The 17,486-nt window shown below is 42.7% G+C and overlaps 1 protein-coding gene across 2 annotated transcripts in view; it reads left to right on the top strand.

The window, feature by feature from the left end:
- Positions 1 to 232: 232 nt before the first annotated feature.
- Positions 233 to 17,486, top strand: part of rad54b (RAD54 homolog B) — a 134,472-nt gene continuing 117,218 nt past the window's right edge. For both annotated transcript variants that reach the window (XM_048528844.2, XM_048528843.2), the window contains exon 1: positions 233 to 661. In XM_048528844.2, the coding sequence (XP_048384801.2) occupies positions 542 to 661 (120 nt within the window). In that variant the 5' untranslated portion in view covers positions 233 to 541. The remainder of the gene's footprint in view (positions 662 to 17,486) is intronic.

The following is a 17,486-nucleotide window of genomic DNA, read 5'->3' as shown; positions in this document are numbered from 1 at the left end:
TAAACCACAGCGTGTCCCCAGTGAGAATTTGGAATGACTGCCCCAAATTTACACATGAAATTCTGGGTGGTATGTGCCTGTTCACAACACTCAGTCGTTATTGTGTTCCAGGGTTGGTGAACTAAGTTGGTCGATCTCCAGCAGCAGCAGTTATTTGTTATCTTGGTGCAAGTGACTGGGAATGAAACACACCATCTCCTTTCCCGACATGCTTAGAATTGCAAAGGCAGATCCCAGGGAGCAGAGGTAATGGTAAACAGTGCAAAGCATGATATTTCGGAGCATTAGTATGCAATGCCTTGGTGGATTTGAGAAAGTATTTTAATGTAAAAGCAAATTTCGCGCGGGCGAAGCGCGAGCGCAGCACATGCGCATTGCGTTGCACGGCTGCACCCTCGGAAGCGGGAAACATGAAGTGATCGAGAGGTGATATTTTATTATCATCCACCGGGAGATCGGCCCTACCTGTAACTGCGGGGTTAGATCATGTCCATACGGCTAGATACTTCTCTCCTGAAGGCCGGAGTAACAGGCGACTGAAATGCGGAGGTCTTCAGCTCCGAGTCAGCTCAGTGGCAACGCAGCTAAAAAGTTCAAGTTTATCCCTCCCAGGAGCGGGGGGCCTGGTTCGGCAACCGCCAGTCTCCCGGCAACGAGTGAGGTACAATCTAAATTAAGTTTAAAAATAAAATGTGCCAGGTATCGCATTTTGAGTTTGTCGATCACCTGTCACAATGCCTTATTACTGAGACTGTTCCTGATGTGTATGTAAATTGCCTATATGTAACTGTCTGTATAAATTTAATTTCCGTCATTCTGACCGGGGAGCACCACAGGCAGTTTACTGTGTATCTTATAAAATCGAAAGAATAATTGTGAGTTTATGAAGACCCCCAAGATATCACCGTGCTGCTTTCTGTCGTCCTGCTATATGTGTAGCTCCCTGGAAAGAATAATTTATCCAGTTTTCGTTGTGGGTGCAGAGACACCACATTTGTTTTCCAAGTTAGGAAGAGAAGGTAACCAAAGTTGTTTTCTTAAAAAAATATATATATATATATTCAATTAGTATTCAGTAGGCTTTGTTTTTGGTGATGACAGACTTAAGCCTTGTTTCTGGAGCTTCCTCCCCGAACCCCATCATGGTCTTCAAGTTTGCTGCCTTAACTTCAAGGGATGTAAACATGACTCTTTGTTGCCGATAACTGATGCAGCCATTCATTACAGGACCTACCAGGAGCACGTTGTTGGGTCAGGCAATACTGCCAAACTGCTTACTCTTTAATGATCATTCTTGAATGTAAAGTTAATTTCAGGCTTATTTTCTCCACTACAAACTTTCTTAAATGCCTCACTCCCAATGATAAGTAGGAGACATTCAAGATCTGCCTTGTCTCTAAAGTTGAAACTGGCTGTTAGGAGAAGTGAGTACCCTTATCAAGGTATCATTTGACTCAGAATAGCATCAAGGTGCTTCAGCTAAACTGAATTTGACGAAAATCCACTAGTTTAAGATATACCAACACAGATTGTGGTTGTTAGAAATCACCTCAGTCCCAGGATATTGCTGCAGCAGTTTCTCAAAGTTGTGTCCTAGGTCGACCAACTTCTCACCTGTGTTATCAATAACTTTCCATTCAAATCTTGAGCTGAAAAGGTCACAAATTTCAATTCATCACAAATTTAAGAAAGTTTCAGCGGAGGCCTCTTATTGCTGTTAAATGATCTATTTGACCTTGGACTTGCCCCAGGCCAAGTGACTCCCTATGCAGATATAGAGTGTTTCTTTCAGTTTTTCATTCAAGCCCACACGTCGATTGGCTATCGTACTCCAACATCAGTTTGAAAGTCAATTGTTCGCTGACTGATGTTCAGCACCACTGAGACAGGTGCTGAAGCACTCCGTGTCCATATACACCACAAACATAGAAGTTTTTAGGCTTGGGCTGATAAAATGGTAAACAGAATGGTAATTTTTGCCACAGAAGTCGCAAATGATTTACCTCCGGCAAGTGAGACAATCTTCCTTGAAGATTTTAATGACATTCTCATAGTTAAATTTGTCACCATCATCAGCACAGAGGTAATCACGAAGCAGAAGCCTTAACATATAAGTACAGTGGCTGCAAGAGCAGGTCAGATGCTGGAAATGTTGTGATGAATGACTCCTTACTCTCCAAAACATAACCACCATCTACAATACACAAGTCAGGAGTACGTCAGAATAGTCTTCACTTACCTGGATGAGTGCAGATCCAGGGAAGATCAAAGATTAACAACATTCGGGATATAGCAGCTTGCCCAATCAGCACCTCAGCCATCACTTTAATCATTTGCTCCCTCTACACTGGCTCATGGTGGCAGCAGTGTGTACTACGTACAAGAAGCTCTACCAAAATTAATCTAGGCTCCTGTAACACCATTTTCTAAATTGGCAACCTTTTCCATTGAGCATTAGATACATGGGAACAACACCGCTTAGAAGTTTTTCTCTGAGTTCACGCAGTGCTGACTTGGATCACAATTTCCATTCATTAATGGGTCAAAATGCTTAGTATTTCTTTGAAAGTGCTATGGTGTACCTACATGAGGTGGACCACTTTTTTTTTCATTCTTTCATGAGATGTTGGTGTTGCAGGTTAGGCCCGCATTTATTACCCATGTAGTGAGCTGCCTTCTTGATTCGCTGTAGTCTATTTCGGGTAGGTACAACCACAATGATGTTAGGGATTGAGTTCTAGAATTTTTACCCAGCAACACTGGAGGAATGTTGATTTTTCTTGTCATGTTTACCGAGATACAGTGAAAAGCTTTGTTTATGAGCAGTGCAAATAGATCACAGCAAACAAAGGATGTACAGATCTAAAAGACTTTGAGGCATACCGGTTATGTTGCAGATTACATTATTTGTGGCAAGAGTCCATTCAACAGTCTGATAATGGCCGGAAAGAAGCAGTTCCTGAACCTGCTTGTGCATTTGTTCAGGCTTCTGTACCTTCTGCTTGACGAAAGAGGTTGTAAGAGGTCATTACCAGGTCGTGATAGGTCTTTCATTATGTTGGTTGCCTTTCTGTGACAGTAAGTCGTGTAAATAGAGTCCGTGGATAGAAAGAATGTCAGGAGTCAGGAGATGTTACTCACTGCAGATTTCCTAGCTGCTAATCCCGTGTAGCCACTGTGTTTCTACAGTTAGTGCAATTCAGCTTCCGGTCGATAGTAATCCCTAGGATGTTGTTAGTGGGTGATTCAGTGATAGTAATGCTATTGGATGTCCAGGAGTGATGGTTGGGTGTTTGTTGGTGATGGACATTGCTTGCCATTTGTGTGACGCAAATGTTACTGTCACTAGTCCTTTACATTTAGTCTAGAACTACTTCAGTTTCAAAGCTGTTGAGAATGGTGCTGAACATTATGCAATCATCAGTGAACATTGCTGCTTCTGACCTATTGATGAAGGGAAGGACATTGGTGAAGCAGCTGAAGGTGGTTGGACTTAGCTTGCTACTCTGAACTTCTGCAGAGGTGGCCTGGAGCTGAGATGTCTGACCTCCCAAAAACTACACTCCCGTAATTTCCATTGACTCCACTCTTGCTATTGGTCCTTGATGCAACGCATGATCAATTGCTGCTTTGATATGAAGGACACTCACTCTCCCCATATGTCTTAAATTCTGCTCTTTTGTCCATGTTTAAATGAAGGCTGGATTGAGATCAGGAGCAATGTCTCTTTTAAGCTGTGCACAGCCACTTCAGTGTGTTTTGCTAGGCAGTCAGCGTAGGCATATCCACTGTAGCATTCACTCCTGGTTGTGGAAGTAGTTGCCGTGCACAGGCTTCGGAGGACTATGCAGCTGGTAAGAATGCGTGACAGGAATTAGGCGGCTTTGGAGATGACAAACTGTGTGTGTCAGGGAGCACACGTCATAATACAGTTGATGACATTTTTATCACTTTACTGGTGTTTGAGAGTAGACTGATGGGGTAGTAGTTGCCAGGTTAGAGTTGTCCTGTGCTTTTCAGACAGGACATACCTGGACAATTTTCCATATTGTCATGTAGGTGCTAGTCTTACAGCTGTACTGGACCAGAGGCTAGGGGCATATTAAGTTCTGGAGCACACGTCTTCAGTACAAATACTGGAATGTAGTCAAGGCCCACGGCCTTTGTTATATCCAGTGCCACCAGTGTTTTATCCAGTATCTCCAGCCCTTTCTTGATATCATGTAGAGTGAATTGAGTTGGCTGAAGACTGTCAACTGAGATGCTGGGGACTTCCCTCCATTACTACTTTTCATGTGCAGATCTCTGCGGTCCATGTGTGGTAGTGTCTTCTTAAATCTGAAGCAAATGCATTGGCATGTGATTGAGTTATGGATCTTCCCAGCCTCACAGTGGCTGGGCATCTTATAGGGAATATTGCTTAGTACCTGTGGAGTAGGTCAAGATGGATCCTTCACTTAAACCATTTGGCTGAAAATTGTTGGAAATGCTTCAGCCTTAACTTTTACACTGATTTGCTTGGTTTCCCCATTTTTGAGGATGGGGATATTTGTGGATACCTCTTCCAGTGGGTTATTTAATTGTTCACTACCATTCATGAATGTATGTGGCAGGTCTGCTGAGGTTAGATCTGATCCATTGGTGTGAAATCCCTTAACTCTCTTTGTCATTTGCTATTTATGCTGGTTGGCATAAATAGCCCTGTATTGTAGCTTCACTGGGTTGACACCTCATTTTCAGGTTTGCTTGATCCTGCTCCTGACATGCCTTCCTGCACTCTATTGAACCAGGGTTGATCTTCTGGCTTGATAGTGATGGTAGAGTGGGTAATATGCCATGTCATGATGTTGCACATTGTGCTGGAGTACACATGCACTGCTGATAGTCCAGTGCCCCTCATGGATGTCAGCGCTAGGCTGTTAGATCTGTTTGAAGTCTATCCCATTTAACATGGTGCTAGTGCTAACCAACACAATGAGACATCTTCTCAATGTGAAGATGGGATGTCGCCTCCACAAGGACTGTACGGTGGATATTGTTACAAATTCAGTCATGGACAGGTGCATCTGTGGCAGGCAGATTAGTGCAGATGAGGTCAAATGTACTTTTCCCCTCTTGATTGACTTAACACTAGCTGCTAAACTAGTTTGCAGCAATATCTTTTACGACTTGACCAGCTTGGTCAGGTGTGGTGCTGGTTAGCCACTATTGGTTATGAAAATTGAACTCTCCACCCAGAGTATATTTTGTCTCCTCGCTGCCTTCAGTATTTTTTCCAGATGATGTTAAACTTGAAGGAGTCAGAGGCATGCAGTGTGGAAACAGACCCTTTAGTCCAACCAGTCTAATTTAGACGTAATTCTTTGAAGAGGTAACAAGTATGTTAGACCAGGGAAACCCAGTATATGTTATCTATCTAGACTTCCAAAAGGCCTTTGATATCGTGCCTCACGGGAGGCTGCTGAGCAAGGTGAGGGCCCATGGTGTTCGAGGTGAGCTGCTGGCTTGGATTGAGGATTGGCTGTCTGACAGAAGGCAGAAGGTTGGGGTAAGAGGCTCTTTTTTGGAATAGCAACCAGTGACGAGTGGTGTCCCGCAGGATTCAGTGTTGGGGCCGCAGCTGTTCACCTTGTATATTAATGATCTGGATGAAGGGACCGGGGGCATTCTGGTGAAGTTTGCCCATGATATGAAGATAGGTGGACAGGCAGGTAGTACTGAGGAGGTGGGGAAGCTGCAGAAAGATTTAGACAGTTTAGGAGAGTGGTCCAGGAAATAGCTGATGAAATTCAATGTGAGTAAATGTGAGATTTTGCACTTTGGAAAAAAGAATACAGGCATGGACTATTTTCTAAACAGTGAGAAAATTCATAAAGCAGAAGTACAAAGGGATCAGGGAGTTTTGGTCCAGGATTCTCTAAAGGTTAACTTGCAGGTAGAGCCCGTGATTAAGAAAGCAAATGTAATATTGTCGTTTATCTCAAGAGGGTTGGAATATAAAAGCAGCGATGTGCTTCTGAGGCTTTATAAAGCTCTAGTTAGGTCCCATTTAGAATACTGTGTTCAATTTTGGGCCCCTCACCTCAGGAAGGACATACTAGCCCTGGAGCGTGTCCAGCGGAGATTCACACGGATGATCCCTGGAATGGTAGGTTTAACGTATGATGAACAGCTAAGGATCCTGGGATTGTATTCATTAGAGTTTAGAAGGTTGGGGGAGATCTAGTGGAAATTTACAAGATAATGTATGGCTTAGAAGGGGTGGACGCTGGGAAGTTGCTTCCGTTGGGCGGGGAGACTAGGACCCGTGGGCACAGCCTTAAAATTAGAGGGGGTAAATTTAAAACGGAAATGAGATGACATTTCTTCAGCCAGAGAGTGGTGGGCTTGTGGAATACATTGCCACGGAGTGCAGTGGAGGCCAGGACATTAGATGCCTTCAAGGCAGAGATCGACAAATTCTTGATCTCAGAAGGAATCAAGGGCTACGGGGAGAGTGCACGGAAGTGGAGTTGAAATGCCCATCAGCCATGATTTAAATGGCGGAGTGGACTTGATGGGCCGAATGGCCTTACTTCCACTCCTATGTCTTATGGTCTTATGGTAATCTCAAACTAAACTAGTCCCACCTGCTTCGTCCTGGCTCATACCTCTTCGAACCTTTTCAATTCGTGTATTTATCCAAATGTCTTTGAAATGTTGCAATTGGATCCACGTACACAACTTCCTCAGGATGTTCATTCCACACACGAACCACTATGTTAAAAAAAATGACACTTTTAATTTAAATTCTGTCTCCTCTCACCTTAAAAACGTGTCCCCTAGTCTAGAAATCCCTTGTCCTAGGGAAAAGGCAACTACTCTTAACTCTATCAGAGATAGTAAGAACTGCCGATGCTGGATTCAGAGTCAATGCAATGTGGAGCTGTGGAACACAGCAGGCCAGGCAGCATTAGAGGAGCCGGAAAGATGATGTCTTGGGTTGGGACCCTTCTTCAGAAATGGGGGAGAGGGAAGGGAGCTCTGAAGTAGAGAGAGGAGGTCGGTGAAGGTAAATGGGATAGTGATAGGTGAGTGCAGGTAGGCAGTGGTGAGACTTGGTCAATGAGGTGGGAGGAGCTGATAGATGGGAGAGAAGACAGACAGGTTTTTGTGTCAGGTCAAGGAGGCGGGGATGAGGAGGAGGCTTAGTCATGGGAGGAGGCTAGGGGTGGGGAGATTTTGAAACTGGTAAAACCTAAATTAGACCTCCTCTGTCCCATCTTCCCGCAAGAATGCAATCCCCTACACCCAGCCTGCCCAGCCTTGTAATCAGTGGGAGGGTCCTTTTTCCATGTTTGACCTGATGCCATAAGACTTTCTGGTGTTTGGAGTCAAACCCCTCAGAGCCCAGAGCACTCATCTAGTGACAACATCATTAGGACATCATCTCCCAGATCAACCATGATCTTATGGAATATCAAAGCAGATAATTGGCCTACTTCTGCTCCTGTTTCTTACATTCTTATGAGCTTTGATCCCTATCCACTGACTCCGTTCATTTCCCTGAGACTGAACCAGACTTCTCACATCCTTTTAGTCACAAATAGCTTCCAACTACACATAGCGTGCTATCTGAAATACTGTCTTTGTTATCTGCACACTGGAGTTGAATGCACTCCTATCTTTTAATTTTCATAAACTAAATCTCATCCAAAGCTCTGCTTGCACCCCAAATCTATAAATCACCCGAAATGCCATTAATCTTTCAACTGTCTGCTTGCTGCCTTGCATTGACCCTCACGACATCTCCCTTTAATAATTCCCATGTTTTCCAATGCCTTGTGGCCTCGCCCCTCTGTGTTAACTTCCCAAGCTCTTCGTATTCTGGACTGTACATTAGAAGCAGGAACCAAGGTGACGTGATTGATGCTGAGAAGCCAAGAGAATGAGGGCAGCCATCTGAGAAGAAGAATGAGGCCTTTGAATTGGAGGAAGCACTTGTGGGTGACCGAGCTTAACTGAATTGGGTCTGACAAGCAGACAGAACCTGACTGGCACTTAGTTCTAAGAAATGCTACCTGGGTGTAGAAGACCATCATAGACTGTCAAGATCATACCAGCTTTCGGTTTACATTGTTACATTGACTCTACATGGACTTTTGACACAGCGACTTTATTCCAAAGTATATGGCACAATCCATGTCACTCAATACATTCGGGGATTGTAAGTGCTGTACGATTACTGATAAGCTGTGCCATCACCCCCACCTCCGACACCACTGAAGAAAAGCAATATTGCATAAAAGAGCATGTTGGCAAGTACGTATTGTTCAAGATGAGAGAAAATCAGCTGTGTGATCTTGTGCAGTTATGATATCTTGATGGTCTTTGTGAATATTGGTCCTTTTAAAGGTTGTGTGTGATTACCTCTGCTTTACAGATGACTGATCAATCTGTTATGAGCAATTAAATTGGCAAGTCTGCTTGTGACCAGGATTTGTAACCAGCACAGTTGGATAATATATATCATTTCACATATAGGGTATGATGATTGCGGGTGACTTTTAACCTGAACCGTTAAAGTACTTCATTAATGCAATTGTTCATTGAAGGGCCTCACATTGTTTACAAGTAGTGCCCACAGTGCTTGTCAGAAACATTACTGCTTGAGCCTTGGCCGTACAGCTTAGCCATTTAGACTGTCGTGCTGCATTCTACCCAAACTGAGGCCGAGGTTGTTGACACCATTGATGTAACACATCACAGTAATCCATGTCATCCTGTGCGCTGTTATCTCTTCTCACTGTGCTACTTCCATTATACTTTGAGTAGCTCACCTTCACATTTTTTTGTTCCTCTGCATCCCAACATTGCCACCAATCCCCAGAATTGTCGTCTTCAACTTCAATTCCGCACTAGTGGCTCCTGATCAATGCTCCTGACTTCCATTGAGTTGTCCCCGAACCGACTTGGTCCGACAGCCCTAGCTAATGGGTGGCCAGGCCCCAACTGACTTGACACAAATCTCTGATTTGATTGCATTAGATCAGCAAGGCTGATCGCAACCCATTCCCTGAACTTGGTGACATTTACCCATGCCCATTTTTATATCTTAAATCCTCTGTTCCCAGCAACGTCCTGGTAAATCTTTCCTAACCCCCTCCAGCTTAATAATAACCTTCCTAGAAGAGAGTGACCAGAATTGCAAGCAGTGCTCCAGAAGAGGCCCCATCAATGTTCTGTACAACCTCAACATGATGTCCCAACTCCAATACTGAAAAGGTTTGAACAATGAAGGCAAGCATACTACACGCCTTCTTAACCATCTTGTCTACCGGTGATGCAAATTTCACAGAATTATGCACCTGAACCCTTCGGTCTGTTGGTTCTACAACACCATCCAGGGCACTACCCTTAACTGTATAAGTGCTGCTCTGGTTTCACTTACCAAAATGCAACACCTCGTATTTATTCAAATTTTACTCTATCTGCCAGTCCTTGGCCTATTGGCCAATCTGATCAAGGTGTCTTTGTAATCTTACATCAGCTTCTTCACTGTCCACAATACCACCAATTTTGGTGTAATCTGCAAACTTACTAACCGTGCCTCCTGTATTCTTATCCAAACTGTTTTATATAAATGACAAATTAAAGTCGATCCAGTACCAATCCCTGTGGAACACCATTGGTGACAGGCCTCCGAAAAGCAACCCTCCACCATCTTCAGTCTCCTTCCATAAAGCCAATTTTGGATCCAGTTGGTAAGCTCATCCTGTCCCATGTGATCTAATTTTATGAATTAGCCTATCATGCAGAACTTTGTCAAAACCTTTACTAAAATCCAAGTAAACAATGTTTACTCCTCTACCCTCATCTGCTATTTTTGGTTACTTCATTAAAAGCTCAATCAAGTTTTTGAGACACTACTTTCCTTGCACAAAACCATGCTTCCTATCCGTAATCAATTCTCGCCTCTCCAAATGCACATAATTCCTACCGTACAGAGTTACCTCCAACAACTTGCTTACCACTGATGTTAGACTCACAGGTCTGTAGTTTCCAGTTTCTCCTTACAGCCTTTCTTAAACAGTGGCACACCATTAGCTATCCTCCAGTACTTCACTCGTGTTTAAAGGTGATACAAATATTTCTGCTAGGGACCCGCAATTTCCTCTCACTTCCTACAATGTCCTGGGAGATGGTTGATCAGGTCCCAGAGATTTATCTATGTTTATGTTTTCTAAGACCTCCAGCACTTCCTCTTTCCAAAACATCAATATTTATTTCCCTGAATTCTCAATTTCTTTTTGAACAGTAAAAACTGATGTGAAATGTTCGTTTAATATCTGTCCCATTTCCTGTGTTTTGTTGATCTTTAAGTGGCCCTACTCACTCTCCAATTGCTCCCTTGCTCTTAATGTATTTGTAGAATCTTTCTGGATTAGCTTTGATCTTATCTGTCAAAGCTATCTCATATCCCACCTTTGCCTTCTTGATTTCCTTCTTAAGAATACCTCAACAATCTTAATACTCTTAGAGATTCAGTTGATCCAGTTGTCTGTGTCTAATATATGATTCATTTTTTATTCTTGACTGGAACCTCAATATCTTAATTCACCCATTGTTCCCTAATCTTACCAGCCTTACCCTTCAACCTAACAGAAACGTAATGCCACTGAACTCTCATTCACACTCTTTTGAAGGCCTCCCATTTGTCAGTTGCCCCTTTACCCACTAACAGTCTACTCCAATGAACTTCTGAAAATTCTTGTTCCAAACCCTTGAAATTTGCCTTACTTCAATTAAAACTTTAACTTTTAAAGAAGGCGTATCTTATTCTATAACTATGTTAAAACTAGTAATATCATAATCACTAATTCCAAAGCCTTCCCCTATTAAAACTTCAGTCACTTGTCCTCTCTTGTTTCCCAAGTGCTCAAGTTTTTCTCCTTCTCTAGTAGAAACATTTACGTGTTGATAAAGAAAATTTCCTGAACGCATTTAAATTCTTCACTGTCCAAACCTTCAACACTATGGCAGTCGTAGCCATAATCATACAGAATGGAAACAGATCCTTTGGTCCAATTAATCCACGCCAAACATGTTCCCAAACTAACATAAGATAACAAAGTGTGAAGCTGGATGAACACCAGTGAAAGCCTCACTGCGAAGCCTCTTCCAGGGATGCCTAACCTGACGAAGTTACACTCCTCCCTCCGGACCAACCTCAGGGAATCTCTTTCCCACTGCAACTCTCTTGTAATCTCTTTAGCCTTGAAACTGCTCGAACTCTCCTCTCCACCTACCTTCTTTTCTCTCCATCTTCGGTCCGCCTCCCCCTCTCTCCCTATTTATTCCAGAACCCCCTCCCCATCCCTCTCTCTGATGAAGGGTCTAGGCCTGAAACGTCAGCTTTTGTGCTCCTGGGATGCTGCTTGGCCTGCTGTGTGCATCCAGCTTCACACTTTGTTATCTTATGTTAGTTTGGGAACATGTTTGATGTGGATTAATTGGACCGAAGGATCTGTTTCCATGCTGTATGATTATGGCTACGACTGCCATAGTGTTAAGGTTTGGACGGTGAAGAATTTAAATGTGTTCAGGAAATTTTCTTTATCAACATGTAAATGTTTCTACTAGAGAAGGAGCAAAACTTGACCGCGTGGGAAACAAGAGAGGACAAGTGACTGAAGTCCCTTTCCACTTTAGGTGAAATCCATCCTTTTTCAACAAGTCTTCTCTGTTCTCGACGAGATCTCAATGATTCACGAAACTCAATCCCTACATATTGCACCACTCTTCAGTTATTGATTTACATCCCCCCTCTCTTTTTGTTTCTTGCCTCATTAGAACTTGGTACAGGAAGTAAACCAGAGATTACTACTTCTGATGTTTTGTTTTCTAAGCTTCTACCTAACTTCTTATATTCACTCTGCAAAGCCTTAACTCTTTCCCTAACTATGTTATTCCTGTCAACATGTACAACAACTTCTGGCTTCTCGTTCTCGTCTTTGACAAATATGCTTCAAACGTTTGAGATGTTCTTAACCCTGGTAAGTTGCTTTCCAGCTACTATCCTAGATTAATGCTGACTGTTGCAGATTCTCCTGCCTGTGCCCCTAACAGGAGAGTTCCTTATAACAATTTTTGTTTTAAATCTTGACAAACTCTGTTTCACATAAGATTCATTCTTACTGCCCGAGATCTGACTACCATTATTATTTTTATCAGTACCCAAAATTGTTTGAGAGGGGAATAGCCACAACTCCGTTGAAGAGAAACCTGTTGAAGAAATTCACTCCTTCTTTATAAAAGATAACAAAGTGTGGAGCTGGATCACCACAGCAGGCCAGGCAACATCTTAGCACAAAAGCTGATGTTTCAGGCCTATACCCTAATATCTCTGATACACTCCTTCTTCTTTATGACTGTTTTTAAAAAAAACTTCCTTTTTTTCTTTTTTAACCCATATATTTTTATAAATATAAAAGTTTAAAATGTAGAAAAAGATCTCTCTACAAGATGATACTTGATAAGCACAGGGAGGTCCCTCCAACACAAACTCCATTTCTGAAAAAATCTCTTCTACTTTGCTTTTTTATGCAATTATTTGCACTACAAGAGTTCCAAAATTTTTCAAAATAAAAGTCTTATGATTCAGAAATGTAAAAACCATAAGAATTATACAAGAAACTCTCAGTCCACTATTTTGTCAAACGTGAAAGTGGAGTCACAGAGTGGTGAAGAAGGTGTTTGGTATGCATTGTCAGTGTATTGATTATAGGAATTCGGATATCATGTTGCGGTTGTACTCGATATTGGTGAGGCCACTTGTACAATTCGATTCTGGTCTCCCTGCTATAGGAAAGGATTCAGAAAAGATTTACAAAGTTCTTACCTGGATTGGAAAGTTTGTGCCATAGGGAGAGACGGAATAGGTTGGGGCTTTTCTTTGAGTGTTGGATGCAGTGGTGTAATCTTAGAGGTTTATAATGTCATGGCGAGCATGGAAAGAGTGAATAACCAATGTCTCTCCCCTCCCCCCCACACCGGTTAGGGGACTCCAAAACTCGAGGGTATAAGTTTAAGGTGAGAGGGAAAAGTTTTAAAAGGGACCTGATGGGCAACTTTTTCACGCAGAGGATGGTGTGTGTATGGAACAAGCTGCCTGGGGAAGTGGTGGCAGTGGGTACAATTATATAATTTAAAAGGTAGCTGGATGGGTACATGAATAGGAAAGATTTTGAGGGCTGTGAGCCAAATGCTGGCAAGTGGGACTAGATCGTTTTTGGATATGTGGTTGGCACGGATACTTTGGACTCTGACTTACATGAAGCCAACACCAGAGAAGCATAGGGATCTTGTATGTCCCTAAGTTTAATTGCTGCACCTTTACCAACTGTGCCTTTGGTTGCCGAGGGACTACAGTTTGGAATTTCCACTCTAAGCTAGCCCCACTTTCTAGCTTGCTCTCTTCCTTTGAGAAGCTCTTTGACCACACTTTTGCCCAAATATCTCTTGAAGCTTCTGGTAGTTTGAAGTTGGAAGGGGGAATATAACTTCCCTGTTTGTAACAAAATTTGTCTTTTTTACAAGAGGGATACTAGGTAAAAGTAGAGAAATCTTGCTACAACTCTACAGGGGTGTTGATGAGATCATACATAGAGTACAGCTTTTAATTTTGTTCTTGTATAAAGAGGGATATATTTGAATTGGAGGTAATTTTAGCAAACTTTTGCTAAATTGAATCTTGGAATTAAGACTTGTTTCGTGAGGAATGGTTGAGTAGACTGGGCCTATGCTCATTGGAGTTTAGATGAATGAGATGTGATCATATTGAAACTCATAAGATTCGAAGGGAGTTTGACTTAGTAGTGCTAAGGGGAGTCTAGTACTGTAGAAGCACTGTATAAAACGAGCAGCCTCTTGTTTACGAACGAAACCAAAATTGCTGGAAAGCTCGGCATGTCTGGCAGCATCTGTGAAGGGAAAAAAAAAGAGTTAACGTTTCGGGTATGGTGACCTTTCCCCAGAACGGTTCTGAGGAAGGGTCACCAGATCCGAAATGTCAGCTCTGTTTTTTCCTTCACAAATGCTGCCAGACCTGCTGAGCTTTCTAGCAGCTTTGTTTTTGTTCCTGATTTTCAGTATCTGCAGTTCTTTCGGTTTTTATTTAGTCTGTCATTTAGGATGCACAGAAGGCAGAATTAGTTTTCTCTCATAGTGTCCTTTTAATCTTTGTAATTCTGTTCTGCAGTGAGCAATGGAGGCTGCATCATTGAATATATTCAAGACTGAATCTGAGAGAGTTTTGATTTTCAGGGAAGTCGAAGGTTTTTAAGGTTGTAGTGAGTTTAAGGCAGGAGAGTGGAGATAAAGCCGCAATCGAAGCAGCCATGATTTCATTGAATGGTGTTAGGACCAAATGGTCTCTCCTTGTCCCATTTCTTACGTCCTCGTATAAATTCCATATTTATGCCCCATCTTTACCCAACTCGTTCTTTCTGAATTTCAGTAATGTGGAACTTGATACTTACAATGGTATTCCTTCCCGTCCAAAATTTACTGGCATTTAAAACTTATTGTTCTACTCATTCAGGGATGAAGGCATTGCTGGCTGGACCAGCATTTATTGACTGTTCCTAGTTGCCGTTGAGAAGGTAGTCATGAGCTGCCTTTTTGAGTTGCTGTAGCCCATATGGTAGAGATACACCTACAATGTTGTTCGAGAGGGAGTTCCAAGATTTTGTCCCAAGACAGTGAAGGAATGTGATATATGTGCAGTCAGGATGGTAAGTGTTAGAGAGGACCTTGCAGGAAGTGTTGTTCTCATGTATCTACTGTTCTTGCCCCTCTAATTGGCAGTGAATCTGTGGAATTCTTTACTGCGGAGGGCTGTTGAGGCTGGGTCAAGTGCCTTCAAGGCTGAGATAACCTTTGATTCCCTTATTGTTTAAAAGTTTATGGATTGGAGGCAGGAGAATAGAAATGAGCACTCTCAGCTCAGTCATAATGTCATTGAATGGCAGAGCTGACTTGATGGGCCAAATGGCCTAATGCTGTTCCTATGTCTTGTGGTCCAGTTTGAAAGGTTTTATCAAAAGAGCCTGGTGAATTTCTGAAGTTCGTCTTGTTGATGGCACACACTGCTGCTACTGTGCATTGGTACTGGAGGGAGTGAATGAGTGTGTGGAGTCATTCAAGCTGGCTGATTAATGATTTCAAGTTTCTTGAGTATAGTTGGAGCTGCATTCATCCAGGGTGGATAGGCTTTGGAGAGTGAGAAGGTGAGTAAATCGAGGCACGGTTCCTAGCTGATGACCTGCTCTTGGTGTTCACAGTATTTATATATAGCTGGTCTAGTTCAGTTTCTGGTCAATGGTAAACCCCTGGATGATGATAGCGGACCTTCAGCAATGTAATGCCATTACATGTCAAGGACTGAAGGGTTAGATTCTCTCTTGTTGGACATGGTCATTGCTCAGCACTTGTGTGCATGAATACTGCTTGCCACTTGACAGCCCAAACCTGGATGACATCCACACCTTACTGCATTTGGACATGGACTGCTTCCATTCCTGAGGAGTTGCGAATGATGCTGAACATCATGCAATCATCAGTGAGCAGCCCTGCTTCTGACTATATAATGGAGGATCGGGCATTGATGAAGCAGCTGAATATGATTGGGTTTACAACACACCCTTGAGGAACTGCTGCAAAGAAGTCCTGGAGATGAAATGATTGACCTCCCAAAACTTGCCCTGAGTCAAATGTGGCTACCTAGAGGAGTTTTCTCCCTGATTCCTATTGACTTCCATTTTTCCAGGACTCTTATTCCACCCTGGGCCAAATGCAGCCTTGATGTCAAGAGTAGTCACTCACACCTCACTTTTGAAGTTCAGCTCCTTTTTTGCCTATGTCTGAAATAAGGCTGTAACAGTGTAAAGAGCTGAATGGCCCTGGCAGAAATCAAATTAAGTGTCATTGAGCAGACTGTTGCTGAACAAATGCTGACTGGTGTAGTACTGTTGATGACCCCTCCCATCACTTTACTGATGATGGAAAGTAGACTGGGGCAGTTATTGCCTGTGTGGACTTTCTTGTGGGATATTGTCCAGGTATGTTTGGAACACATTGTCAGCTATATGCTGGTGTTGTTGCTGTACTTAAACGGCTTTACTCAGGACACAGAAAGTTCTGGAACATAAGTTGCTTTTAGTCATTTATGTAAATGACTTGGATGTGAACATAGGAGGTGTGGCTCAGAAACAAAGTTGCTGGAAAAGCTCAGCAGGTCTGGCAGCAACTGTGGAGAAGAAAAAAAGAGTTAATGTTTCGGGTCCGATGACCCATCCTCAGAACTGTTCTGAGGAAGGGTCACTGGACCCGAAACCTTAACTTTTTTTTTTCTCCTCCACAGATGCTGCCGACCTACTGAACTTTTCCAGCAACTTAGTTTTTGTCCCTGATTTACAGCATCCACAGTTCTTTTGGTTCTTATAGGAGGTATGGGTAGTAAGTTTGCAGGTGACACCAAAATTGGAAGTGTACCAGACAGTGAAGAAGGTTACCTCGGAGTACAACAAGACCTTGATCAGATGGGCCAATGGACCGAGGAGTGGCAGATGGAGTTTAATTGAAATAAATGTGAGGTGCTGTATTTTGGAAAGGCAAATCTGGGCAGGACTTGAATGCTTAATGGTAAGGTCCTGGTGAGTGTTGCAGGCTCATAGTTCTTGGAAAGTGGAGTCCCAGGTGGACAGGACAGTGAAAGAAGGCATTTGATATGCTTCCCTTTATTGGTCAGTGCATTGAGTATAGGAGTTGGGAGGTCATATTGCAGTTGTACGCAACATTAGTTAGGCCACTTTTGGAATAGTGCTTCCAATTCTGGTCTCCCTGTTATACAGAGGTTATTGTGAAGCTTGAAAGGATTCAGAAAAGATTTACAATGATGTCGACAGGCTTTGGACTGTTTGAGCTACAGGGTGAGCCTGAATAGGCTGGAACTCTTTTCCTTGGAGTGTCGGAGGCAGAGGGCTTACCTTGTAGAAGTTTATAAAATCATGAGGGGCATGGATTAGGTGAATAGCCAAAGTCTTTTCCCCAGGGTAGGGAAGTCCAAAACTAGAGGACATAGGTTTAAGGTGAGAGGGGAAAGATTTAAAAGGGACCTAAGGCGCAACTTGTTCATGCGGAGGTTGCTGCATGTATGGAATGAACTACTGGAGGAAGTGGTGCAGACGGGCACAACTACAACATTTAAAAGGCATCTGGATGCATATATGAATATGAAAGGTTTAGAGAGATATGGGACAAATGCTGGCAGATGGGACTAGACTTATTTAGGATATCTGGTTGGCATGGACAAATGGACCAAAGGGTCTGTCTCCATGTTGCTGTAACATTCTTTGACTCTGTTGGCTTTGCAGTATTCACTGCTTTCAGTTTCTTGATTTGACATGGAATGAATTGAATTGGCTGAAGACTGGCGTCTGTAATGG

The sequence above is a fragment of the Stegostoma tigrinum genome, chromosome 5 (genome assembly GCF_030684315.1).
Source record: "Stegostoma tigrinum isolate sSteTig4 chromosome 5, sSteTig4.hap1, whole genome shotgun sequence".
Lineage (NCBI taxonomy): Eukaryota > Metazoa > Chordata > Chondrichthyes > Orectolobiformes > Stegostomatidae > Stegostoma > Stegostoma tigrinum.
The sequence above is the reverse complement of the archived record's forward strand: the minus strand, read 5'-3'. Positions and strand labels throughout refer to the sequence as shown.